The sequence below is a fragment of the Nicotiana tabacum genome, chromosome 3 (assembly GCF_000715075.1).
Source record: "Nicotiana tabacum cultivar K326 chromosome 3, ASM71507v2, whole genome shotgun sequence".
Taxonomy (NCBI): domain Eukaryota; kingdom Viridiplantae; phylum Streptophyta; class Magnoliopsida; order Solanales; family Solanaceae; genus Nicotiana; species Nicotiana tabacum.
In genome coordinates this window covers 210,813,418-210,840,186 of record NC_134082.1, presented here as the reverse complement: position 1 = coordinate 210,840,186, position 26,769 = coordinate 210,813,418, and the positions used below count along the sequence as shown (strand labels likewise).

The 26,769-nt window shown below is 39.0% G+C and overlaps 1 protein-coding gene across 2 annotated transcripts; it reads right to left on the bottom strand.

Moving 5' to 3' along the window:
• Positions 1–532: 532 nt before the first annotated feature.
• On the bottom strand, positions 533–12,302 carry LOC107763320 (ATP-dependent RNA helicase-like protein DB10). Of its 2 annotated transcripts, none has more exons than XM_075250531.1 (10): positions 12,084–12,302; positions 7,421–7,522; positions 6,086–6,434; positions 5,604–5,726; positions 4,484–4,552; positions 3,701–3,970; positions 2,788–3,138; positions 2,317–2,594; positions 1,336–1,710; positions 533–1,252 (listed from the first exon to the last, which is right to left on the bottom strand). In XM_075250531.1, exons 3-10 carry the CDS (start codon positions 6,407–6,409, stop codon positions 793–795), a joined length of 2,250 nt encoding a protein of 749 aa, XP_075106632.1. In that variant the 5' UTR covers positions 6,410–6,434; positions 7,421–7,522; positions 12,084–12,302; the 3' UTR covers positions 533–792. The 2 variants fall into 2 exon arrangements, with proteins under 2 accessions (XP_075106632.1, XP_075106633.1); XM_075250532.1 differs by lacking the exon at positions 12,084–12,302 and adding an exon at positions 7,603–7,720.
• Between the last annotated feature and the right edge of the window lie 14,467 nt (positions 12,303–26,769).

The window sequence follows — 26,769 nt, the reverse complement described above, 5'->3', positions numbered from 1 at the left end:
CTAGAACTTCAGCCTATTTTAACAACCCAGTGAATTCCCACGGGTGGGGTCTAGGGAGGATAGAGTGTACACAAACCTGTTTCCGAAAGAACCCCGGCTCACACTTTGAAAGGAAATATAACCTTGAAATCGATATGGTTGCATACTTGCATTGTGCATTCAATGGTCTTGACATAATCACTGAATTAAAAGAATTTGCACAATCTAGGAACTATGCAATGTTGCTTAATATATACAGTCGCTCATTACATTCAACACATTCGATAAATTTGCTACAAGTACTATTACCAATTCAGAGGCGAACATACCTCTCGCTTGGCATTCCTCCAATTTGTGTCCAATAAAATAATGTGAATGCAATAAAGTGCTCATCTTGCACCTCCTTTTTAACTTAAAAACAAAAATAAAGAAAGCCAAGTTTTGCTCATGGCTTTCGAAGTAATGCCTGAACTACTGAAATTAGCTCATGCTAAAGACCTAATGAACAATCAGGATTCAAGAGAATCAACACAAACAACGCTTCAAAGTGGGCTTTTCTTAGCAATGTATGATTGCTATAGTACCATTAAACCGAGCTTGATGTCACACTGTTTACATTTACATCAGTCAAAAACTTTCCACTTTCAGCTATCTACTTTCAATACGCTAAGAGCTTCTATCTGAGAACATTGTTTACCAAAAAATGCAGTACTGATGATAGTTGAACCAAAGCAAAAAGGGTCCTTTTTCTTCCTGCAAATCCTACGGTAGCTACACACATCAAAATTAACACAGAATATAAGATATGCCAAGTTAGGCCCTTGTTTCGACGTCTTCAGGAATCATACCTTCTTCCTCCTCCCCATTGTAAGCACGAGGTTCATTGCCAAATTTCCCATCACCTTGCCATCTAGGTGGAGATTTTTCTTTTTCCCAGCCCTTTTGGCAATCACCAGCTGATGGAGATCGATTATCAGAGTAAGAGGGTGATCGGTGTTTTGAGGCCACTGGGGATGATCCACTGCGCCCCATCATGCTTTCATGAAAACTGCGTCCCACTGGGGCTTGACGAGGAGCCTGATCAAATCTTTCAGCACTACGGCTGCGACTGCGTTCCCTGCTTTTTGTATCACCCCATCCTGAACCTTTATTCGGGCTTCTGCTCCGACTTCGACCACGTCTCTGTGAAGCCTGCATCATTGTTTCATGGAAGCTACGAGCGTGGAAGCTCGGTGGAGCGTCGGTATCACGAGAGCCATGACCATATCTATCACTAAATCACAACAAACTAGTCAGAACCATGGGGCAAAAGCGGAAAGAAGAAATCCGTATATAATTAAATACACAGCTAAGGACCTGTCACGTGAATCCGACTCATAATCACGTCCACTTCTTTCCGATGATGGTGCTCCCCAACCACCCCTTCCTCCATCTCTTCCACCATAGCCGGAATCATAACGTCCCCCACGTCCTCCTTCACGTCCACCTGGGCCAGAACTCCATTGACGCCTAGCCCCTCCCATACCACCACCTCGAGAAGCCATATCACGTAGTTCAGTAGGCACTTGCTGATTTGCTCCTTCTAAAATTTTAATAAGATCTGAAGCATGCTTAGCATCCTGGTCACAAAAAAATGTGTAGGCCTCACCAGTCGCACCAGCCCGACCAGTTCTTCCTATTCTGTGTACATAATCCTCTACTCCGGTAGGAAAGTCAAAGTTGATCACCACCCTGCCACAAATGTTTCATCGAGTATTAACATACACAAAAGACATATCCTCCACCCCCACCCATTAAAAGAAGAAAAAAACTACTTGTTACAGAAGATTTATATGGATGCATTATATTTCAAGTATAAAACCATAAAATCCCAGGACGATGTTACACCATGCCGGAGTATATCTTATCTACCTAACAGAACAGCTAGAGTATCCTGGAAGCAAACAAAAACCTCACAATGTAATTTCTAGGACAAGATACCACGTAAACTTTACTCATGAGTCTACTTTTGCCAACTAAATCATGACATCGCACATTCACCTGTGATTTAGGTTACAAGAAAGGTATAAATTTGCAGCTTTGGCCTATGCTCTCTCAAAGTCGCCTAACAACCCCCAAAACAAAGCACACACCCCTCACAACTGTTCGCTTCTCATCAACTCATCAACTAAGGGGAAATAACATGGAAAGAGTATATTAAGACGATATCAATCCGAAGGCACACTCCTTAAGAAGGTGAAAGTATATAATATTCTTCCATTCAGTTAGCCATCAAAAGAGAATTGCCTGTGACCCATAAATATTCAAGCATACTACAAAATTCTTAAATCCGGCAACCTGATATCTTTGACATCCAAGCCCCGGGCAGCAACATCTGTAGCGACAAGAACGGGGGATTTACCCGTGCGGAACTGGCTCAATACATGATCCCTCTCACCCTGAGATTTATCACCATGAATTGCAGCAGCTCCAAATGGGCGTGTAAGATTGCGAGCAAGTTGGTCACACATTTTCTTTGTTGCACAGAAGATTATGATTTTTGATCCTGGTTCTTGGGATCTCAAGATCTGGTCTAGCCGCCTTTGTTTCTCCATATATGACAAGACTTCAACGTACTGCACGTGAAAATTAAATCAATATAATGTAACCTCACTATGTCCAGTACAGGTTCTCCCTCCACAGGGCTCAGGGAAAATAGGAGAGGCATTCTGCCATGACACCTCAGTCCTCTTAACCCAGTTTAGGGGAGAGGAAGAATCTTAGACACATCTAATGAGCAATGTCCAAGAAAAGAAAACAGAAGTGCACCTGTGTTATAGACTTGTTTGCAACAAGTTCGTCAACATTCCCAATGTTAACCTGAACTGGATTAACCAATAGATCAGCTGCAATTTTACGGACCTCCTTTGGCCATGTCGCCGTGAACATCAGTGTCTGCCGTCGTGTTGGCACCTCTTTTACAATCTTCCTTATCTGAGGTTCAAATCCCATGTCCAGCATACGATCCGCTTCATCTAACACCAAGTAAGAAATTTGATCCAGCCTAATTCTTCTCATCTCCAAAATATCATTCAAACGACCAGGGGTAGCGACAACAATATCTACTCCCCTATCCAGATCTCGTAGCTGAGGGCCTTTTGGGGCGCCTCCATATAGACACTAACCAAAAACCATAAAGCATTGTCAATTTCCAAAAATATGTCAAAGCTGAGGGCATTTTGGGGTGAGTCAGTATCGACACAAACCAAAAACCATACAGTATTGTCAATTTCAAGAAATGTCTAACACAGATTCACTTGGTTCATCTGTCCCACACATTAGCATGTCAATATTAGTTAATTCTTCTACGGGCAGGTGCAGAAGAATATACTGCTGTAAAATTTATATAATCATTTGGTATATGGGGCTTAACCTTTTCGTAATGCACAACGCTATTGTGATGCATGGCTATTTACATAAACAAAATTCATGTTTGACCCCAAAAAAGAAGTCATATAACCATTTAAGGAGATTGCAGAGTACTAACCAACTGCGTATATTATAGAGCAACCCGAGAAACACAATGATTAACCACTAGGTTCACTTTTGACCAAACAACCATTTAAAAAGATCAGATATTAATACATTAGTGAGCCCAAGCATCAGTACTTTGAAATCAAAAGAACAATCTACTTCTAGTATCAAACTTTTACGTAAAACACAGTCGAATAACAATTCATACCGTGCAAGATATCTTTGACGATCTACCAAACTTCACAGCTTCGTCTTGTATCTGTGTAGCTAACTCTCTTGTAGGCGACAGAACCAAAATAGTAGGGCCTGATTGAGGATTATTGCGACGTCGTTTTAGATGAATAAAGCCAGGAAGCAAGAAACCCAAAGTTTTCCCAGATCCAGTCTTTGCAACAGCTACTATGTCACGGCCCTGAAGTGCAATGGGCCAGGACTGTGCCTGTATCGGGGAAGGAGCAGGAAACCCAGCTTGATGTATCTGGAAATGTAAAAGTTGGAAAACCTGTCAGCAGTTGTACAATCTCGGAAGTCACTCCTAGATTACTTCTAGGATATTTTTGAAGTGGCGAACACAAGAAGAAGCATATCCCCCTTACGCTTACGCAGGCAGCCAACGCTTGCATATGCAAACAAGAGCAGGAGGACGCCTCTTCTTCAGTTCAGACCATGTGGCAGACTGAAACACCACCCATAAGCAGTCCAAGCCACGAACAAGGATGGTTCAGAAAGCCCTTCACAATTTGGTCCACCAAATAAGGGCACTCCAAATACATGGACCAAATAGAGGGCCGCACAGCGTACGACATTTAGCTCCTCCCTGGAGCAAATATCGCACCTGCGTCAAAGTACAGAAGGAAAAATTGGATGAGTACTGCAATGGATCTCCAGCAGCCATTGAAGTTAACAGAAGAACACTTGATCCTTAGAGTAATCTCTGCACTAGAGATGTCCCCGAAAGAGATTAAAACAAACAAATGGACTACATTTATACCTCCCTCAAAAGCTCCGAAGGAAACCCAGTCGCTTCAAATGATGTGAAAGGTGGGGGCACATCACCTCCCTAGAAAAATGAAACACAAAATAAGACATAAGTATGACTGACATTCCCTTTTGGGCTTAGTTTGCATGGAATGATGGATTCTAGAAAGATGATAAAAGATGAATATTCAGGTTTTCAATGAGCAACATGAGTAATGAAATGAAGTTATCATCAGTTTCACGTACGAGAAGCCACACTCAGTGCTATGATCTGTGTGCACATATAAAGAAGTATAAATTTACGAGTCAAATCTATCTGTATTGGCAATGATTATCACAGACCAAAGAGACCAAAAATAGCAGATCTTTGAATAGATGAAGATAACAAAAGGCCAGACTGAGTTGCATTTCTTGTTTAAATAAATTAAGTTAAGAATTATCCAGACTACAAAAAAAGTTCCTCACTGTTGTCACCAAAGATATAACTGCTCTTTTTACTTGTTATCACATTGCAAGTAGTAGTGGTTTCTCAAAAAATCTCTGCAAAATGTTGTTATTAGCATCAACATAATTCCATGCACTACCCATAGGCCATAGACATTATTGTGGCAACTGGCCAACAAAAATACGAGTGTCCTCGTCCATTAAACATGATAAAAATAAACATATGCAATTATTTAAATTGATAACTTCATTAGTACCATCTACAAGTTCCTTAAGATCCTCAAGTGTCGAAAATCAAATTTCTTACTATCTATCAGTGAAACTGCCTCAATTTTTTTTTTTTATGAAGTTTATGGAACTACATCATTTAATTCCCAAGTATTGCCAAATGTTAAGCCAGCGGCCAACATATATGTGCCTCATTTTACACCACAAATTCAAAAGTCTTCTCTCTTTTCTTAAACTCCGTGCCCAGTCTAATGAGTTCACATAAATTGAAACGGAGGGAGTACTATCTTTCAGTGAAACTGCCTCAATTTTTTATGAAGTTTCTGGAACTACATCATTTAATTCCCAAGTATTGCCAAATGTTAAGCCAACGGCCAACAGGGCCTCCAGTTTCCAAAGTTGAAAATAAATGACTAATAGAGGAATGGATTTTACATAATCGAAAAGGTACAGATGCTTACTGTAACAGAAATTTCATGCTGACGCCGATAGGCGTCTGGAGATATGTTACTAGCAGCAGCTGGAGCACTATTGCTTTTAGGTACAGATGTTTCATCGCGGGAAAGCTCACTTCCTCTTGCAGTCTATAAAATGATGAGAAAAAACTTTTGTAAGCAAAACATGGAAGACAGTTTAGGAAACTGTTTGAGTGAGGGCAAAGATAAAATCTGCAGAGACCAGAAGCAGAAATCTACCGAGGCCGAAAACAAGCATATTCTTGCAAGTTCTAATTTGCCTTGAAAACTACCAGAGAGAACATGGGTCATCAATCTGAAATAGTGATTCTCAAAAATGACTATGGAATATCCAAGATACTATTCAACACAAATGTTTGTCTGATTTTCACTGTTGTGTGTCACTATAAGTCACCAAAGTTGGGGAGAGAGAGAGAGAGAGAAGAAAACTGAATTCACACATTAATTAGAAGTTTAGAACCAGATACCTTAATATCCTCACCAGAAGAAAGCTTGCTCCAGCCACCATTGCTACCTCTGTTGTATTCATTGTCATCATCACGGTCAGGAGGTTGACCTTGAGAAGGCCTTTGAACTGATGAACTTACAGATACCGATGATTTATGTTGTGGAGCAGTACCCCCATGGGAAGGAGCAACAGGCCTCTCATATTGGGTAACATTGGTCTCTGGATTCCAAAAATAGAGGTATCCAGTCTTACCATCAACCAGGCCTTTCCAAGGTTTTGGGAGGGTGGGGTCCTCTGGTGCGTAACGCGGACCAGCAGAAGATGCAGTTGCAGTAGCAGCCATATCAAGCTTCAATCTCGAATTACCTCTGGCACCAGAAAATCACACGACATCTTAAAAGCATGAAATGAGAATTAGAGTAAAACAAAACAATCATATACTGGAAAAGGACCCCATGAGTCACTTTTTTCATGCATTATATTCATGACCTTGAAGAATTGACACAGTGCTAGAAGAAAGCACTAATAATGTAATACAGTCAAAACAGCAAAATACAGGCTGCCCAAAAGAGAGATACAAGGCAAACTACACAACAGAAGAGAACACGTTACTTCATACTTCAAGAGTAGTATGTTACTTCAAGAGTAGTATATACGGTCTCAACAGAAACAAAGAAACACATCCAAATGTGCGCCTTGCAGAATGTAGGATTATTTTTTTTGTGTGGTAATCCCCTCCCCAACCTAAAATCCCTAGCCACCCAGACACCCAACTGTGACTCTTTCCCACACTGCACCCTTGGTGACTTGGACCTCAAATATATGGTTGGAGGCGAAGGGTCCTTACCAATAGGCTATCCCACCCTTGTAAACTGTCAAAGAGCACTTCAAGTACAAATATAGAAAACTGAATGGCTTTGCAGAGAACAGGAACCTCAAACGGCTATGGAAATAAATGCAGATAACAAATATAACACAACGAGATAAATTGGGAACAAGCTCCTTCTTCCAATCAAAAACCTGCACACATGCATGCATGTTCACGCGAGTGACACTAGTTCAAAAGCTTTTAAAATGTTGGAAAACAAAGCAAATTCAAAACCAATAACAAAACAAACAGTCATGAAAACCTAAAATCGCACATAAACTTGCTAAACTTACGAGCATTAAGGAATCAAATAACGGAAAACAACAGCTTCACAAGCAGAAAACTTTAGACCAAATAATCAAAAAAAAATGAGCCGATTAAAACCCTAGTATCATCATCTACTAACAAATATCTTAAGTCAAATGTCAAACATTGCAAGGATAAACTCAGATCTGAAGCATTGCGAGTAGAAATGAGAAATGGTACCTAACGACGTCGTTTCGATGACAATGAAATGAGTTGAACACCAACAAGTAGAGCCACAAACGATTCTCTCACCTCCGATGATCTCTCCCTTCCGTTCTCTCGCTGTGATAAATAATAATTTATATAAAAATAAATATATAAAGTTATGTATGTAAATGTGGAGCAGTGAGAAACAGAGAGACCTAGGAAAATCGTAGGCGATATTGAGGGGACGGAAAATCGGCTGAGAGAGGGATATTTATAAGAGAGCACAGAAATGCTCCAACAATAGTGCGTCCTGATGTCAGAGTTAATTAACCATGGTTAGGTTAGTATTCTGTAAAGTGTAAACTATGACTATACCCAAATAGAAAACAGCGTCCGTCTGTCAACAATTCTCTACCAACAAACATCCTCAGTGAGGAAAAATATCCTGTCCGTTGATAGCAGTTTATTTGATACTTATTGTTTAATTAGACGTGGAGAAAAAATGTAATTAACTTGTGCAATTAGCAATTGTTGAACTTTTAGAATAATAGCAATAGAAATACGAATTAGATGGAAGGTATAATAATAACCAGCAGCTAAAGCCCTTCATCAGTAGATGACCACTAGAATCCTAAAACTAACTCCTAACGGGTTAATCTCACTTTAGTGCGCTGTAGAAATATTCACAACTTCCCCCTAACCTACAACCTTAATGCTCGACCTTCACATTACTCTTATTATTTGTCATATTTATCTCTTACACGTCCTTTAAGAAAAATTAAATAGGATGAAATTTTGACTACTTTACTCTTATTCATGTCTTAATATTTAAATTTTTTGGGGTATTTGAACAAAGTTAGGTGTTTATAGTATTCAAGGATAATTATTATTAAGAATAAAAAAGGAAAAAATAATTAATTTTGCTTTGAAATTCTAAAGTGACAAATAATTTGAGACATCTATTTTTATCAATCACGACTGTTAATATAAGATTGGAGGGATTAGATAGAAAAATATCAGTTTCGCCTCGTCATTGAGCCGTCAATGTGAACACAATGATCTCTAACTAGGACTAGAAACCAATTTGATTAGATCTCAAAATATGGTAGCTTTTAAGTTTTAACCGTAACAGATTTGATAAGAAGTTTATGAGCTTATCGTGATTTAAGTCGAGATCTGGCAGAGCGACAATTCGGATTCATTAAATCAATTTCCTATTCAAGACTTTAGGATACAGGATAGGGGAGTTGTTGTAACTTGTTATGTTGTTCCATTTTAGATTGATAATTATAGAGGAGACAGATTTAATTTGAAATATAAAAATATCTATACTATATTAAAAGTACGAAGACCCTTAGCGAAATGTCGTTCGACTTTTTTACCCTTAAAAAATCGACTTTACACTAGATAAAATTGTAATTTAAGTTGCCTTCCTAATATTTAGGAATAAACATTCAATTACCATTTATGCTAATTTTCCTAAAGTTAGAACTTTAAAATCAACTAGAATTAATTTGTTAATCTTTCCTTATTAGATTGTATTACAATTTTATTTGCAATAGGAAGACGTGATTTTAATACAATAAAGACTTTTGTTTCAAAAGGAAAAACAATACTAGCTTTTTACCACGTCTAATCTCCATATCATTTGTAAGATTTTAAATTAAAACGTTAAAAAAGAAGAAGAGAAGATTAATCAAGTACACTACTAAATTGATTAATTTCTAGAACACATAATAACTTACATATCGTTCTATCTATCTATATTAAATGCACGAAGGCCCTTAATGAAATATCGTTCGCCTTTTTTTACCATTTAAAATTAAACTTCAAATTAAACAATATCGTAATTTAGTTATTATCGTAATATATAGTACTTTGAAATCAACTAATTTGGTTATAAAATATTTCTTGTGTTAAATTATGTAGGAAGTCCTAATATTTAGGACTTTAATATAAATATTACAGAAAGCTCGGTGCACTATATGTGCGGGGTCCAGATAAGGCCCAGACCACAAAGATCTATTATCATTTACTTATATTGTTTGGGAGAAATAACAATATTACATTGTCTTAACATAAATATTGTTTGGGGAGAAATAACAGTATTACATTGTCTTTTGCTTATATTTGTTTACGACAATTTTTATATGAAATATGTTTGAACTTATAATTCTAAGGGGAGGACACTATATATTCTTACTATTAAATTAAGATGCATGTACTTAATTAACTATTTTTCTAATAATTAAATATAATTTTTAAATATTATGCGAAAATATCGATGAAGAGAAAAAGATGTTATTCGAATAAGAAGGAGTTTAAAAAAGTATCTCTATTTTCTATATCATTGTAAAGGCACGAATCCCGAATGCAAAAATAAATAAATTATTTAATAATATTTACGTAATTTTTTAAAATTATATACTCATTGATATAGGTACACGCGCAAAGCTCGTACCCTAAAACTAGTACTAAATAAACAAAGGTACTACGATAATTTGACTAATCAAAACTAATATCAAATGGTGTGAGAATATGTATGTCAACATTTAAGTTACAGATCGAAATGGAATATGACACATGATAACGAGAATTGTGGACACTAGGGGTGTCAAATGGGCGGGTTGGATCAATTTTGGGCGGGTCAAAATGGGTTGAGTCAATAATTGACCCGCCCAGAAGTTACTTGGGCTAAAATGGGTTGGGTCAAGATGGGTTAAAATTCGGGTCATAACCCAACCCGCCCAACTCTTATTAAACTTTAATTAATATGTGTTATTTTCTTATAAATTGTATAATTACTAAACAAGGCTTTTTTGCTTTTGTATGGTCATATTTAAAATATTAAACAAAAAATAAAATTATTTCTAAGATATTTTGATAAACTTACTCGTGGATCAATTTGTGCTAAAAATTAGCCTAACTTTAATTGGGTTGAGATCGATTGGATCAAGCTGGGCTAAATTCAATAAATACGCGGGTTAATAATCAACACAACCTTGGGCGGATTGGGCGAGTCATTTGGGCTTGGGCCAAATTTGACAGCCCTAGTGGACACTAAGCAACGTACCCCTTAATAACCCAACCAACTCCCAGATGAACTACCTTCCACTAAACACACAACATTGGAGAACACTGTCCTTCTCCAACTCTCATCTACTACAACAACCGATAAGACTAAACACAATACCAATGCAGAATCCCAACCATCATCCAAATCTTCCACCACCAATCTATATCTCCCAGTTTCCACCAGTGTAAACATATCCCCAGTCCTGGCTAGAGATGGGACTCCAGGATTATGCGCTCACATTCACGATGGAACTAGACCATCAAGACGTGATTATCATGTTCAGAACCCCATGAATATAGGCCAGATAGTAACGGAGGGCATGCAACTAGACACGAATCTATACAACCTGTATCTATGGGTCATGCATGCACCTTCACTCATGCATCAATACCAAACATCTCCAGCCCCAATCCCACCCCAGATTCCCCCCTACCACCCATTCTCCACCTCTCTGAACTCCATGGATCTCCCTTTCTCCCCACCACAACAACCATGGAATCATTTTGTTCTATGGATCCAACCACGACAAGCACTCATGACTCCAACGCCACTACATGGTCAGCTCCACCCAACGATACCACCAACCCCACCCAACGGTCCCCCATCAGCTCCAGTACTCTCTCCCAGTCAAGAAGGACTCGAGGAAATAGCAAGGCTCGAAGTAGCAGCAACAATGGCGGAAATGAGGGAAACACTGCCCATACTGTGTTGGCTCAACGAGAACAAAACCTACACCCTCAATGCAGGGGCGGAACTAGGATTCGGAGTGTGTGGGTTCTAAAATTTAAAATAAGACTATGACCTAAAACTAATATACAATATCAAACTGACTAAAGAATGAGTATCGATATTTAATATATATTTAAAAAGTAACGAAAGACAAACACAATATACGAATATAAACATTATCATTTCAATTGCACTCGACGAGTTGTCATGTTTTGAAAACGATCAATGATTGCATCATTAGATACACTTTCAAATACTTCATCCTCTATAAAATAAACTAAACAATCATTCAAAAAGTCATCACCAATCCTGTTTCGAAAATCATTTTTAATAAACTTCATTGAAGAAAAATTAGGAGGATATTCTGAAATTGGTTTTCTTTTAGCAGGATCGGGCTCATAATCCCATCCTTTATCCGATGCTTGGGAGGGATTAATATTGTTATTAATAATTGGACATGGAGAACTTGTCAAAGGAGAGCTAGAAGAAGCCGCAGAAGCTTGAGCTTTGTAAAAACTCGTGATCATATCATCGACTTTTGCTAGAAAAACCTAAAAATCACAAAACACAAATTCACTTTAGTCCTAAAATAAAATCCAGTTAGATTCCGAAATGTTGGCTTATAAAATTATTAATAACTTTAGTCCTAAAATAAAATTCCTTCCATCAAACCCACATCCCTATTTTCAAGTAAATAATCCTATTTTCATCTATGCATAACAGCATAAGAGCAACTAATTGATGTAAATTGGATTCTCGGTAAAAATTAAAGATTAAAATCAAATTTTGCATAAATTATCAATCATTCAATAAGGTAAAAATTAAAGATTAAGACAGTGATGAAGCAATAAGGCAAATGAAAGAGAATATCGGAATCGGAGTTGTACTTACACGATCGGCAGCGAAAGTCGGCAGAGAAGAAGATACGTCGGCGTCAAGGTTCGCCGGAGAATTCAGGCCATTTCGGCTTGAATTCCTACTGACAGAGAGAAAGAGGAAAGTGAAAAGTGGAACGAAGAGTAGTATTGATTATAGCTACTATTATCCGACAGAGACCAATCACACAGCGCACAAGGCACAATAAAGTGCTTTCTACTACCTCTTTACTTTATGTAATAGTGCAGTCTTTTTCCTTTTAAATACAACAAATCTGTTGAATAAAGGAAAGTAAAGACCAATCACTCACGCAGCACAAGGCACAATAAAGTGAGTCCGGAACTAAAATGTGGTTTTCTTTTACTTAAATTATACAAATAGGTGTTAAAAAAAATGTTACATTTTTATATATAGCGTCACAATACCGGGCGCTATACATTAACAATAACGGAACCGTTAATGTATAGTGTCAGATATTGTGGTGCTATACTGCAAAAGCTGACATTTACAGGTATAGCGCCGCAATACCTAGAGCTATACATTAACGGTTCCGTTACTGTATAGCGCCAGGTATTGTAGCGCTATAATAGATTTTCCTGGTCCCACTAATAATTTCGGACTTCAATAATTCAAAAGCGTATAGTGCCAACGTTTTTGGCGCTATACATATAAAAAAAAACGGCTAGCCATTTCCTATATAAAGAGGTTAGAATTGTATAGAAATTCATCCAAAAAAATTTGGTAACTCTTGTTGAAACGTTTATTGTTCTTAATTTCTCCAACAGTATTTCATTATGTCTGAAGAACGTAGAATAAGAGTTTCATTATATTGGGGAGGGTTAGGTTGTGATGAAGAATAATTTTGTGGGCTACAGTTTACCTGCTCAGTGTCAATAGAATACGATAAATTGATATCGTTATTATATAAAAAACTGAGTGTGAGGAAACGTTCAGTTATAGTTAAAGTAACCGGAAGATATCTGTATTCCGTCACTCCGCAAGGGGTTGGCTTTTACTCGGAGTTTAACATCGACGATGATGAAACTTTGGGTGATTTTTTGAGGACTCCGGACGAATGTCGGGAATTTCTTGTAATCACAATGTTGGAGATGTACGTGAAGGTCGAAGACGTTCCAAAAAACGAGGTTGTGCGTAGCAGAGATAACCCTCAGTCATCGGGTGGTTATTCTGGAGCAGTTTTTGCCGGACAGGTTCCGAATGAAAGAGTTTTCATTGATTTAAACTTATCACCGGCGGCGAATGAGCAACGAGAAAATAATTTATACCCCGATTTCCATAATTCACTAGACGAGTGATAAGCTTTAATTTTCATTTGTGTTAATTATGTATATTTTTGGCGTACTTGAATTTGTATTAACGCTCATATATTTAATAGGGGGTACCGACAGGATATGAATTTTACAAGTGGCCCATCCGGTAGTCATCACCTAATTGAAAACGTCCATCATGGAATTTCATCACATTACGACTTGTAATTGAAGTGATATAAAACCATATGGATATCATTTATTAATTCAGTAGCTAATATTTTTGTTGGTTGTGCAGTGAAAACGAGCAAGTTGAACCACCTGTACTCACTCAATTGACGGAAAATGACATATTACATCGGGATCTGGCAGATACACAGAGTGAGGAACAGAACAGTGATTACGATAACAATGCCGATGAATCCGAAGACGAGACACCCTTTTTTCGTGAGGATGGTGATGAACAGGATGAGAAGGAAGGACCTGGTTTGAAGAGAGACCCACCTAGACGAAGAGTGTACGAGTCCGAAGTGCCGTTTCATTCAAGGGAGATTCCTTACATTGATAACTTGCCAACCGTGCCGGATGTGGAAGCTCTCACAAGGGATTTTGATGAAATTTAGACAACAATGTAGGATGAGTCTAGACCAACGGTGTTTGCAAAGAGGATGCTTTTTCCTGATAAAGCACGCTTAAGCAGGGCTTGTAAAATGCACAACGTAAAAGAGTGTCGTGAGATGCAGGTATGGGAGTCAAGTCCGATGGTATACAAGGTTGTTTGTCGCAGGTGGTTTTGGCCATGTAATTGGATGTTGCGTGCGACCAAGAAGAAGACAGGTATGTGGAAAGTGGGTAAATATATTCCCACCCACACATGCGAAATGGACACATTCAACGGTAATCACTTCAACTTGGATATTGACTTGATATCTCTTGTACTTATTCTGCACCTCGAAGCATCCATAAGGTATACAATCAAAGGGTGCATTACATCAGTCCACCAGGAATATGGCCATACCATTACGAAAAGAAAGGCATTTCTCGGGCGCAAACGAGCATTTGAAATTGTCTACGGTAATTGGGATAAGTCATTTGCATCTCTGCCAAAGTACATGGCCGCACTGAAGCACTTTAACCCCGGAACAGTTGTTGAATGGAAGCTTGAGCAGAGTCCGGGAACACCAGAATACATATTCAATTACGTGTTCTGGGCGTTTAAGCCAGCAATTGATGGTTTTTTGCATTGCTGACCCGTAATATCCATAGACGGAACTCATGTCTATGGAAAGTACGATATCAAGCTATTGATAGTCGTGGCAGTGGATGCTAATGGACAGATATTTCCTCTAGCTTTTGTTGTTTGTGCCAATGAAAGCACAGAGACGTGGACGATGTTTTTGAACCACATAAAAGAGCACGTTGTCAAACAACGTTCAGGTATTTATCTAATATCTGATCGACACGGTGATATATTAAGTTATGTGGAGAACTTGCCTGCATGGCAAGAACCTTATGCATACCACCGTTACTGTGTGAGGCACTTTAAGGCCAATTTCCAGAAGGCACATCCCAACAAGGATCTACATGATTTGATGTGGATGGAAGCAACATACCACCAACAGCATAAATTCTGGAGGCATATGGATTCTATCAGGCAAGAAGACGAGGCAGTCTATCGTTAGTTAATGCGACATGACCCTGAAAAGTGGACGTTGCATGCGAATGGTGGCAGACGATGGGGAATTCTTACTACAAACGTGTCAGAGTCCTTCAACGGGTTATTAAAATCAGCAAGAGGATTGCCCGTCACAACCATGGTGCGGATGTCGTTCAAGCAGATGGCGGAGAGGTTTGTTGAACGGTCTGCAGCTGCAACGGAATTGATGGAGATGGGTGTTGAATTTATGCCAGTGCTTATGAAGAGATTTGAGAAATACAGACGGCGAGCACATTGGCATTCATTTTTGCAGTATGATAACGAAAGAGGTGTTTTTGAAGTTCGCACTGCTATCCATAATAATCGAGGTAATAATGTACATACTATAAATGAATTTGCAAGGTTATGCTCTTGTGGGAAATGGTCCATTTACCACATGCCTTGCTCACATGCCATCAAGTGTTTTCAACGTGTTGGTTATGCGGAGACCAACTATGTTGATCAACAATATAGTGTTTCCAAGTACCTAAACACATATAGTGGTCAGTTGCAGCCAGTGGGTGCTGAGCATTATTGGCCTCCGAAACCATTTAAAATGGTGCGTAACAAGTCCTATTTGCGTAAAAGACAGGCGCAGAAGATAACGCGTATACAGAATCAAATGGATGTTAGTGACATCGTTTATGCGCACAAATGTGGTATATGTTCGCAAACAGGACACGACCGTCGTAAATGTCCTTCAACTGGTTTGGGTGGCAAAACTAATCAAGCTCGTGGTGGGTGTTCTTCAAGTGTACCTAACTACCCATGAGTTTATGTTGTAATAATTAGTTGTTATGTCTATGTTGCAAGATTTATGAAATAAAATTATGTTTGTTAAGTATGATTTGTACATTTCTATTTTACCTATTTAAATATTAATTTAATAAAACTATCCATATATTTGTTATGTATTTGTTGTCTTGTCGAACTGAAAAAGCTGACCAGCTGACATAAAGTTGTCTTGTCAACATCATGATATTTAACACGCAAAATATAGCGCCATAAATCGCACAAAGTTGCGGAATTTCTACATTAGCCGGTAGTTGTGGCAGAGGTGGCTGAAACTGCAGAAATCGCTCTCAGGCCCAAACCTAACATACAAAGTTGACGTAAATTATAAGATTAACTATAACTAAGTAGAATTATAACTAATGGACATATTATTTGAATATATTGTCACCTGTAGAAGCGACAGAAAGCCACAAACGTCTCTCTGTGTGCCGATGCAAGCCCGGCACATCTGCCTGTACAGGTATGAGATGACAGCACCACCCCAGCTGTAGATGGCTGTATCCTCAAACCGGGCAATATGATGCAAAAAACGGAGGCTCACTAGGTTCCCCGAAGTGTTAGGGAACAAGACCCCCCCAAAATAGAAGGAGCAACAGCAGCCTCGTATATCGCTGTACATCCACCTCCGCTGACTCGTCGGTGATAGTATGGTGGATCTGCACCAGGTGGTCTCTAATGGGGACCAACTGTATACGACTGGACCCAGACGCTACCTCCTCGTCCTCCGGCATGAAACCCGTGAGCATGTGCAGCATATCCCAATATGCCTGCCACGAATAATATCTTATGGTCGCAGGCAGTAAAACTGGCAAGCCATCAGCAGACAGGCCATATAAAATCTCAGCGTCCTGTAGTGTGATGGTGGCCTCGCCGATTGGCAAATGGAAAGTGTGTGTCTCCGGTCGCCAGCGCTCAATCAAGGCCATGATCAAAGCATAGTCGAGCTGTATCCGGCCAATCCTAATAATCCTATATAATCCCATTTCCTCCAGGTAATGGACCACGCGGGGATGTAGAACGCGGGAAGGACTCAAAAACTCCCACAACAGATCCACTCTCCTAGCCCGGAAAGTCTGCTTAAGCAACTATCCGTCCCATATATACTCGGATCTATGTTGGGGCTGTAGGGCTAATAGATCCAACGTCCGAGGGCTGGGATGTATGGACTCGATATTTTGAGGCCCAGTGGCACCAAACTATCATTAATAATTATATGTTTGTTTTATAATTTAAATTCATATTTTTAATAACTTAATTGTACAAATTATATATATATATATATATATATATATATATATATATATATATATGTGTGTGTGTGTGTGTGTGTGTGTGTGTGTGTGTGTGTTTATTATAATTTAAATTATTATTTTTAATAACTTAATTGTACAAATTATATATATATATAATATATATATATATATATATATATATATATATATATATATATATATTATGTGTTTTTATTATAATTTAAATTATTATTTTTTAATAACTTAATTGTACAAATAATATATATATATATATATATATATATATATATATATATATATATATATATATAATGTATTTTTATTATAATTTAAATTCATATTTTTTAATAACTTAATTGTACAAATTACTAATTATGTGTGTTGATACAATATTAATTTAATTGTACAAAGTTTGCATTTTCAAATACCAGTATAAGATACTTAAACAAAAAGAATTCTAAGCTAAAATACTACACATTACTATGCTACAAGGCTCTAAATTTTACTACGCTATAAGGGTCTACGTTTTACTACGCTAAAAAATAATCTAAACTAAGCATAAACAACAAATAAATTTAATTGCAAATAAAATACAAAACAGAATAAAAAAACATATATATAAATCAGGATATTAACAGACAAATTTATTTTACTAATTTATATTTTATTAGAAAACACTAATATTAAAATCGGATAAATTTAACATGCTAGTTTCGAAAAAAAACACAAACCGAAATAGAACACATACAAATCAAATAATATACATTATTATAAATGTTTCAACTTAAAATAAATCGAAATACCTCGATTTAGAATTTTGGCAAAGCAAAAAGATTGAAATTTTGACTCCGGAATTGTGAATCAACAATAGCACGACACTCTACTCGAATGTGGAACCCTTTTTCTTCGAGTTTTATGTGTCGAGGGACCCAATTTTATTTTATTTTTTACAAAAACGGGCAGAATCGGGGGGGGGGGGGGGAGGGGGGACCAAGAAGTGGGGAAGAGTTATAAAAAAATGGGGGAGGGATGAATTGGAGAAGAAGACGGAGGGCTTTTGAAATATCTATGTATAGCGCCACAATACTTGGCGCTATACATTAACGGTTCTGTTATTGTTAATGTATAGCGCCAGGTATTGTGGCGCTATATATAAAAATGTAACTTTTTTTTTACCACCTATTTATGTAGTTTGAGTAAAAAAAAACCACATTTTGGTTCCGGTTTCCAATTAAAGTGCTTTCTACTACCTCTTTGCTTTATGTAATAGTGCAGTCTTTTTCCTTTTAAATACAACAAATCTGTTGAAAGGAAAGTAAAGAAAATGTTCTTTTGTGAAAAAAATATTTAAAAAAACGAAATAACATACTGCTTTAAAGGGGAATCGAACCCTTATCTTTTTCCGGCGAACCCACAACCCTTACTATTGAACCCAAACCTTTTATGTTACTGGGTTTAGCATAATATATTTATATAGATGTGGTAAATTTTTAAATACAAATACAGGGTTTCAGAAAAAGTCATTGGGTTCACCTGAACCCGCACTTTTCACTATTGTACCTCCGCCCCTGCCTCAATGAACAGTTCGCAAGAAAGGTCGGAATCAACTGCCCAAAAGAAATGACAAGTTGATCGCTCAACATTAGGGAAACGCAGAATCAGGAAGTAGGGAAATATGCCCTAGTGCTCATTCCAGCCATGCAACAGAATGCAGCGACACTACTGGAGGGAACATCTATTCCACAGCCCCAAACTCCTCATAATAAATCCATGCAGATGATAATTTGGAATTGTATGGGAGCACAATCCACTGACTTTCGTAGGAACTTTCAATCACTGTTGAATTATCATAAACCAGTGTTGGTGGCCCTATTGGAAAAACATCTACAAGATCATGAGCAGCTCAAAGAAGACTTCAACTTCATCAATATGGCGCAAGCACCAGCGACAGGACACTCTGGAGGAATTGAAAATTCCATAATCGAATCCTAGAAAGATTAGACCGGGTTGTTGGTAATTATGAGTGGATTAGTATGTTTCCTGAAGCTACAGTACGCCACTTACCACGCACTCATTCCCCCGCTACTTCTAACATTAGCAAAAATTGCTCCTCCTAGGAAAAATATTTTTCGTTTTGAAACTATGTGGACTACTCACCCTGATTTTATTCATTTTATACATAACACTGAACTCAAAATAATCCTATTTTACAAACTAAAGACAAATTTAATAAAGACGTCCAATACTAGAATGTTACCACATTTGGGAACATTTTTCAACGAAAAAGGGTCTTACTAGCCCGTATCCAAGGCATTCAAGCATCATCCCACTATCCTACCAGCATATTTCTACAAAATCTAGAGTCTGACCTCCTCAAACAATATAATGATTTTCTAAAATTAGAAAATTCTTGAAGCTGGCTTGAAGCTGGTGATGCCAACACAAAATTCTTTCACTTATCTACTCTACATAGAAGATGACGTAACCATATAAATGCATTAAAAGATGGCGTAGGTAATTGGACCTACGACCCAAAACTCATCGGTACACAAATTGAATCTTATTACACTAACCTTTTTACTACATCCCACACTACCTCCCACTGTTACTTCCAACATTCTCTCCATAACACACTCATAACTAATGATAATATCTCACTTATGAACACTTTACACACTAATTAAATATTCAATGAAGTATTTTCCTTTAACGTCATGAAAGCCCCGGGATCAGATGGACTACATCCATACTTCTACCAACAATATTTGAGAAATATCCAACCTTCAATTATTTCCTTCTGACAAGAAGTTTTTCGAACCAAATCAATCCCTTCTGAAGTAAACAAAACCTATCTATGCTTAATCCCCAAAGTTAAGCACCCCACCATGATCACTCAATATCGTCCAATTGGTCTATGTAACATCCTCTACAAAATTATCACAAAAAATATCGTTCATAAAATTAAGCCACTGCTTCAAAAAATTGTCAGTCCAAAACAATCAGCTTTCCTTACTAAACGACGTGCCTCTGATAACGCCATAATTGTACAAGAAATCATTAATAGTTTTTAAAACAAAACAAAGAAACATGCAAATTTCCTTTTAAAATTGGACCTTAAAAAGGCCTTTGACAAGTTAGAATGAGCATTCATCAAACACACTCTAATCTTCTTTAATTTTCCCAAAGGCCTAATTGATCTTATCATGTCATGCATCACTACTATCTCCATCTCCATTTTAATTAATGGCAATCATACCCCTTTACCCCACATGAGGTATTCGACAAGGGAATCCTTTGTCCCCTTATATTTTCATTATAACCCGTAGCATTTTCACGGCAATTGACTATAGACACTGGATTCCCATCACCATATCCCGTAATGGCCCCAAGATATCACATCTCTTTTTCACTGCTGATATCACAATCACCTCCGAAATCACACAGACCAGTGTCCACTCCGTTATTTCAACACTAAACCAATTCACTCACTACTCAGGCCAAACTATAAATTACCACAAATCAAAAAATTTCTTTTCCGCTCATACTTCTCCCTCCGATAAAAACTTTGTTCTTACATCTTTTAATATGAAAGAGGGATTAATTTTTGGGAAATATCTGGGATTTCCAATCTTTGTAAAAAAAAGCATCAGTCAATGACTTTCAATACCTCCTAGACAACTTCAAGAATAGATTAGTCGGCTGGAAAACCAACATGCTCTCCATGGTGGGTCGATCAACTCTAATAAAATCCACACTCAATACGCTTCCAAATCACATAATGCAATTTATTCAACTACCAACTAAAGTAAAAACTCTTTTGGAGCGATACCAGCATAACTTCCTCTAGGGCACCATGACCCAACGACGTAAACTACACCTTATCAAATGAGCTACTATTCAAACACCAAAATCCTGTGGGGGCCTGGGAATCCAAACTATCACTACAAAGAATAATGCCCATCTAGCTAGTCTAGCATGGCGACTCTTTAACTCACCATCTACACTATGGGGCTCATTCTTAATCTCAAAATATATGGGCAAAAAACAAACTCTACCACATCATACACTTGGAAGGCAATATTACATGGTTGAAAATACTGCCAATATGGCTTACTATGGAACATTGCAACATGCACAAATATCAAATTTTGGACTTACCCATGGTTAGCCCCCAATTTAACCCTAAGAAGTGTGATAGAAGGGCCTCTAACCCAAAATGAGCACCACTCAACCATTTCCACATACTTATCAAATCACACAATATAAACAAATACCCTATCTATAAAATTGCCTAATGAAATACTATCACGCATCCATCAACAGTACCTCACAACACTGCACAATCCTCTTTCACATGATCGATTAATCTGGGGCCTCACTCATAATGGTGACTTCTCTATTCAATCAATGTACTCATCCACCATGCACGTGCAGCCATACAACCTTTTACGTGGATCTGGAAATTACCCGTTCCACCAAAACTAAAACACTTCATTTGGTTAATAGGCCAGAATCGATTACCTACTAACACTTACTTAAACAGATTAACCATCACGTCATCGCCACTATGCCCATCGTGCCAACAACATGAAGAAACAATCGACCATCTTTTCCTACGTTGTCAAGTTACCCATGACCTATGGCAAGCACTCAAAATCACCCATTCTCTGAATAATTTGCGGCCATTACATCTTGATCCACTAGATAACCGGTCCAAACTCTTAAACCTAAATTCTCTCTTGCCCTATACTCTTCCAACACAACTTCTCCTACCCTACTACCTTTGGCATAGCTGGAACAATCATAATAAGTTAATCTTCGAATCCATTCAACAACCTCCTTACCTAAGCCACATACTAAGCCAAGAAACTGAATATTATTACCCTTTTCACCAAAAAAGCACCCAAAACTGTCACAAATAATCCATATTAAATGGCATCCACCAGACACGGGTACGTTCAAACTTAATACTAATGGTGCTTGCACGGGAAACACAACACTTAATGGGTTTGGTAGAGTCATTCGAAACTCCACAGGCAATTGGATCATAGGGTTCACTGGCAACAGAACATCAGGCACCCCTCTTATGATGGAATTGTGGGCTCTACTGGAGGGATTGAAAATTGCACTACGTTCTCGCTTAACACCACTGGAAATCAACCTAGACGCAACAGAGGTAATTTCTGCACTACAAAATAATCATCCACTTTACTCATCCCTCGTGCATGAATGCATGTACTTGATGCTACGACTGGATAACCCATTAGTACGACATGTGTATAGGGAGCAAAATTGTGTCGTTGATGAGCTCGCAAATAATGGCAGCACCATGGAGCAGTCCAACTCGACCATCACTCTCGAGAAACCACCACCTTTTTTGGAAAGGGCCCTAATACATGATCAACAGGGCACAACTACAAACAAATGCATCAAGCCCCATGCTGCAACAGAATCTTTTTGTATAACAACCACTGAAACATCATTTTGTAGGCCAAGTAGCGCCAACCCACCTAGTGGCTTAGGCCAAGATTTTGAATCATTTTGTACTAATGTTGTATGGGTCCAAATTTAACCGATCACGACCAACGATGAGTACAACAAACGACCGGGTACCTTCGAGTCGACGTCCCGAAGAAGACGACCTTAGGGTAAAAGAAGAGATTGTACGACCCATGTAATAATGTAAGCCCATTAGGGGACATTAGGAATATTCCGTCGAAAATTCCTTGTATTTTCGTTTCTTACAATTTAGAAGAGTTTCTCTTTTAGTATACAAGGGAGATAGCAACCTTGTAACAGGGCATCTGCACCCTGGGAGATTACTATTCTTGAATGAAAAGAAACTTAATGACCACTTTCTCTTTATTTCTTATCCTATCTAGAGATTATTATATTCAGCTAAGATTTACCCCTCCATCTTCAATTGATTTGTCCAAAAAGGTTTTAATATCTTTTAAGTCAAACAATTTGGCGTCGTCTATGGGAATTTCTACAGATGAAATCATAGTTTTCATCTAGATTCTTGAAAGTGATAATCACTCTTCCAAAAACTTCATAAAAACCAACGATGACGGGAAAGGGGGAAGCGAGGCTAAATGCAGTAGCAGATGTCTTGAATAATCTCCTGAATTCCCTCAACGAAGCTAGTGGAGAAGACAATGAGAATGCAACACCAAGTGCTACACCGGAGGGGGAGATCTCAACTCTTCCACGCAGGGATCTAACGATCTTGCGGGAAAGGGGAGCCTCAACATCCACGACAGGAGAAACACCACCAGCAGTCAAAAGGCTACTAGAAGAATGGTTAACGAGTGCCTTGAGCAATATGCTCGAGAAACCCACTTAAAGAGGCATAGAAGATGTGCCACTTACAGAAATTGCAGCTGCCGCTGATGAGCCAAGCGCTACACAAACAGGTAACACCCGCACTGCTACTAATGCAGGTGACGATGCACTTATAGCCATCTTAAAGAAAATGGAAGAGATGGAAAATGAGAACAAAATACTCCGCGACCAGATGAAGGAACATCAGGAGAGGGTTGACAAAATACCAGGCGTTCCGAAGTTATTACCAAAACGCAATGTGGGACGATTCGTCGAACAACCATATAGTGAAGGAGCAGCTCCCCATTCTATTCCAAAGACCTTCAAAATGCCGTCATACTTGAAAATATACGACGGAACCATGAACCTAAAGGATCACTTAGTCCATTATGTTACCGCAATAAAAGGCAATGACCTATCAAAAGAACAGGTACCGTTTGTGCTACTAAAAAAGTTCGATGAGACTTTGAGGGGGAAGCATTGACATGGTCCCAACTACCAACACGATCGATATCGACGTTCGAAGAGATGGCGAATAAATTCGCCACCGCTCACGCGAGATCAAAGAAGGCCGAGGCTTGGGTTAATGATATCTTTGCCGTCAGGCAAATGACAGGTGACGAGCTTCGATTTCCTAGCCCAATTCAACAGAGTAAGGATGAGTCTGCCGAACGTGTCAGGAGGGAAGGTAGTAGTAGCCTTTCAAAATAGGTTAAATAGGAAAGGATCAAAAGCAACCAAAAAACTACTCAATAGACTCATGAAGTACCCCCTACCACATGGGAAGAGATCCACAATGCTTATTGCGCCGAGGTGAGGGCAGACGAGGATGACCTGAACGGTCCGCTTCAGCGATTAACATCAATCCAGACCGAGACAAGGAGAGATCGACATAACGACACGTGAAAGGATCAACTATCACATTTCAATCAAGAAAGGCATCAGCCCTATATCCGAACATCCAATCTGCCCCCTCCGCGACATGCAAATGTTGTGCCCTGACACACTGTACCCCATCGAAATGAAAGAGGTATGCCTCTACTACTATCTGCTCATAATTTTTGTGTTTCCCCTTCAGAGATAGTGTACGCATTGGAAAAACTCGGCACGAAGGTGCAGTAGCCACAAAAGATAAAATCGATCCAAGCACCAGGAGGTCGAATATCCTGTGTGAATTCCACCAAGAAAGAGGACACAAGACTAAATATTGCATAGGTCTGCGACAAGAAGTAGTGAGGATTCTAAACCAGGGATACCTGAAAGAACTGCTAAGCGATAAAGGATGGTTCAACTTTGCTCTAGGGCGCGACCCACCCCAAGGACCTCCGAAGCCACCAACACCGACTCGTACCATACAAATGATCATTGGCGGCGGCGACGACACGATAATCAACCATGTGAAGTTCACCACCACGCATAAACTCAAACGGACAATCGCCTACGAACGGTATGATGACCTTGAAGACAGTATCATTTTCGATAAGTCAGATATCGATGGTTTGTCTTTCCCTCACTATAATGCTTTGGTTATAACTTTGCGCATCGCAGATACCGATGAAAAAAGAATAATGGTGGATGACGGAAGCGGCATGTGTATTGTTCACCCACGAGTTCTCATGCAAATGAGGCTCGAGGATAAAATAATATCGCGTTGCATAACACTAACGGGTTTTAATAATGTAGTAGAGCAAACATCTGGAGAAATAGTGGTACCCGTCCTGGCGGGAGGGGTTACTCTGGAGATGACGTTCCACGCCATGAACCAGGAAACGACCTACAACGCCATCATAGGGCGACCATGGATACACGCCATGCGAGCCGTCCCTTCCAGCTTCTATCAAGTAATCAAATTTCCACCCCACGGGGTATATTCAACATCCGAGGCGAGCCGCATACCACCCAAGAATGCTACCGAATCGCCCAAGATTGCACACACACCAAACAACTAAAAGGGGCAAGTGCGGAAACATCACAATTAGCCATGTCGGGAACCAAACCCAACGTACAAGTATAGGCCATCAAAGACCCAGACGCGTAGAAGCTTGCAAGGAAACCATAGAAGATCTCGACCCCATCCAACTGGATAAGATCGATAGCACCAAAAAGGCTTATGTTGGACACAACCTCTCGAAACCAGGTGAGTATCGTGAGTTTTTAACTAACAACGCCGATTTATTTGCTTTTTCCCACTCAGATATGCTAGGGATCCCGAGGGATATCGCCACACACAAGCTGATGTCGATCTACTTTATCCGCCGGTACAACAAATGAGGAGAAAGTTCAATGCCGCAATCAATGAGGCGATCAACGAGGAGGTTGATAAATTACTCGCCAACGGTTCCATCAGAGAATCGAAATACCCCCAATGGGTCGCCAATGTGGTCATGGTCAAAAAGAAGAACGGGAAATGGTGAATGTGTGTGGACTTCACCGATCTAAACAAAGCATGTCCAAAGGACTCTTTTCCGTTACCCCATATCGAACAACTCATCGATGCAACAGCGGGGTACGAATTGCTAAGCTTCTTGGATGCCTACTCCGGTTATAACCAAATTCTAATGAGCGAAGAAGATCAAGAAAAGACCACTTTCATCACTCATCAAGGAACGTACTGCTATAACGTGATATCGTTTGGGCTCAAGAATGCAAGGGCCACGTATCAAAGGTTAGTCCCCAAAATGTTCAAAGAACAACTCGGTAAAATAATGGAGGTTTACATCGATGACATGCTAGTAAAGTCGGCAAAGAAAGAAGATCACACTGGTCATTTGAAGGAAGCCTTCGAGATATTAAGTCAGTACGGGATGAAACTGAATCCCGAGAAGTGCGCCTTAGGCGTAACTTCTGGAAAGTTCCTCGGTTTCCTAGTGTCACAAAGGGGAATCGAGGTCAACCCGGGTCAAATCAGGGTCATCGATGCAATACCAGAGATGCTGACCAGCAAAAAGCAGGTGCAGAAATTAACAGGATGAATAGTCGCCCTATCAAGGTTCATTTCACGATCCTCGGATAGGTGCCACAAATTCTTCAATGTGTTAAAGAAAGACCTCAGGCTGCAATGGAACGATGAATGCGTCGATGCCCTGAGAAAGCTGAAAAGGTATCTATCCTCGCCACCACTACTCATCAAAGCAAACCCGGGTGAATGTCTACTTGTGTATCTAGCAGTTTTTGAAGTTGCGGTAAGTGCAGTCTTGGTCCGTGAAAATAAAGGTACGCAATCTCCGATTTACTATATCAGCAAAACATTAATCGATGCCGAAACAAGGTACCCTCACCTTGAAAAACTAGCTTTGGCATTGGTCGTAGCTTCACGGAAACTTAGACCGTACTTTCAATATCACCTCATAAAGGTGGTGACAACC

Coding starts and splice junctions, on each gene's coding strand:
- LOC107763320 (XM_075250531.1), bottom strand. CDS start 6,409: ATGGCTGCTACTGCAACTGCATCTTCTGCTGGTCCGCGTTACGCACCA. Junction 3,971..4,483: donor CTTCGGAGCTTTTGAGGGAG/GTATAAATGTAG, acceptor TTACATTTCCAG/ATACATCAAGCTGGGTTTCC. Junction 1,253..1,335: donor GAGTCGGATTCACGTGACAG/GTCCTTAGCTGT, acceptor GTTGTGATTTAG/TGATAGATATGGTCATGGCT.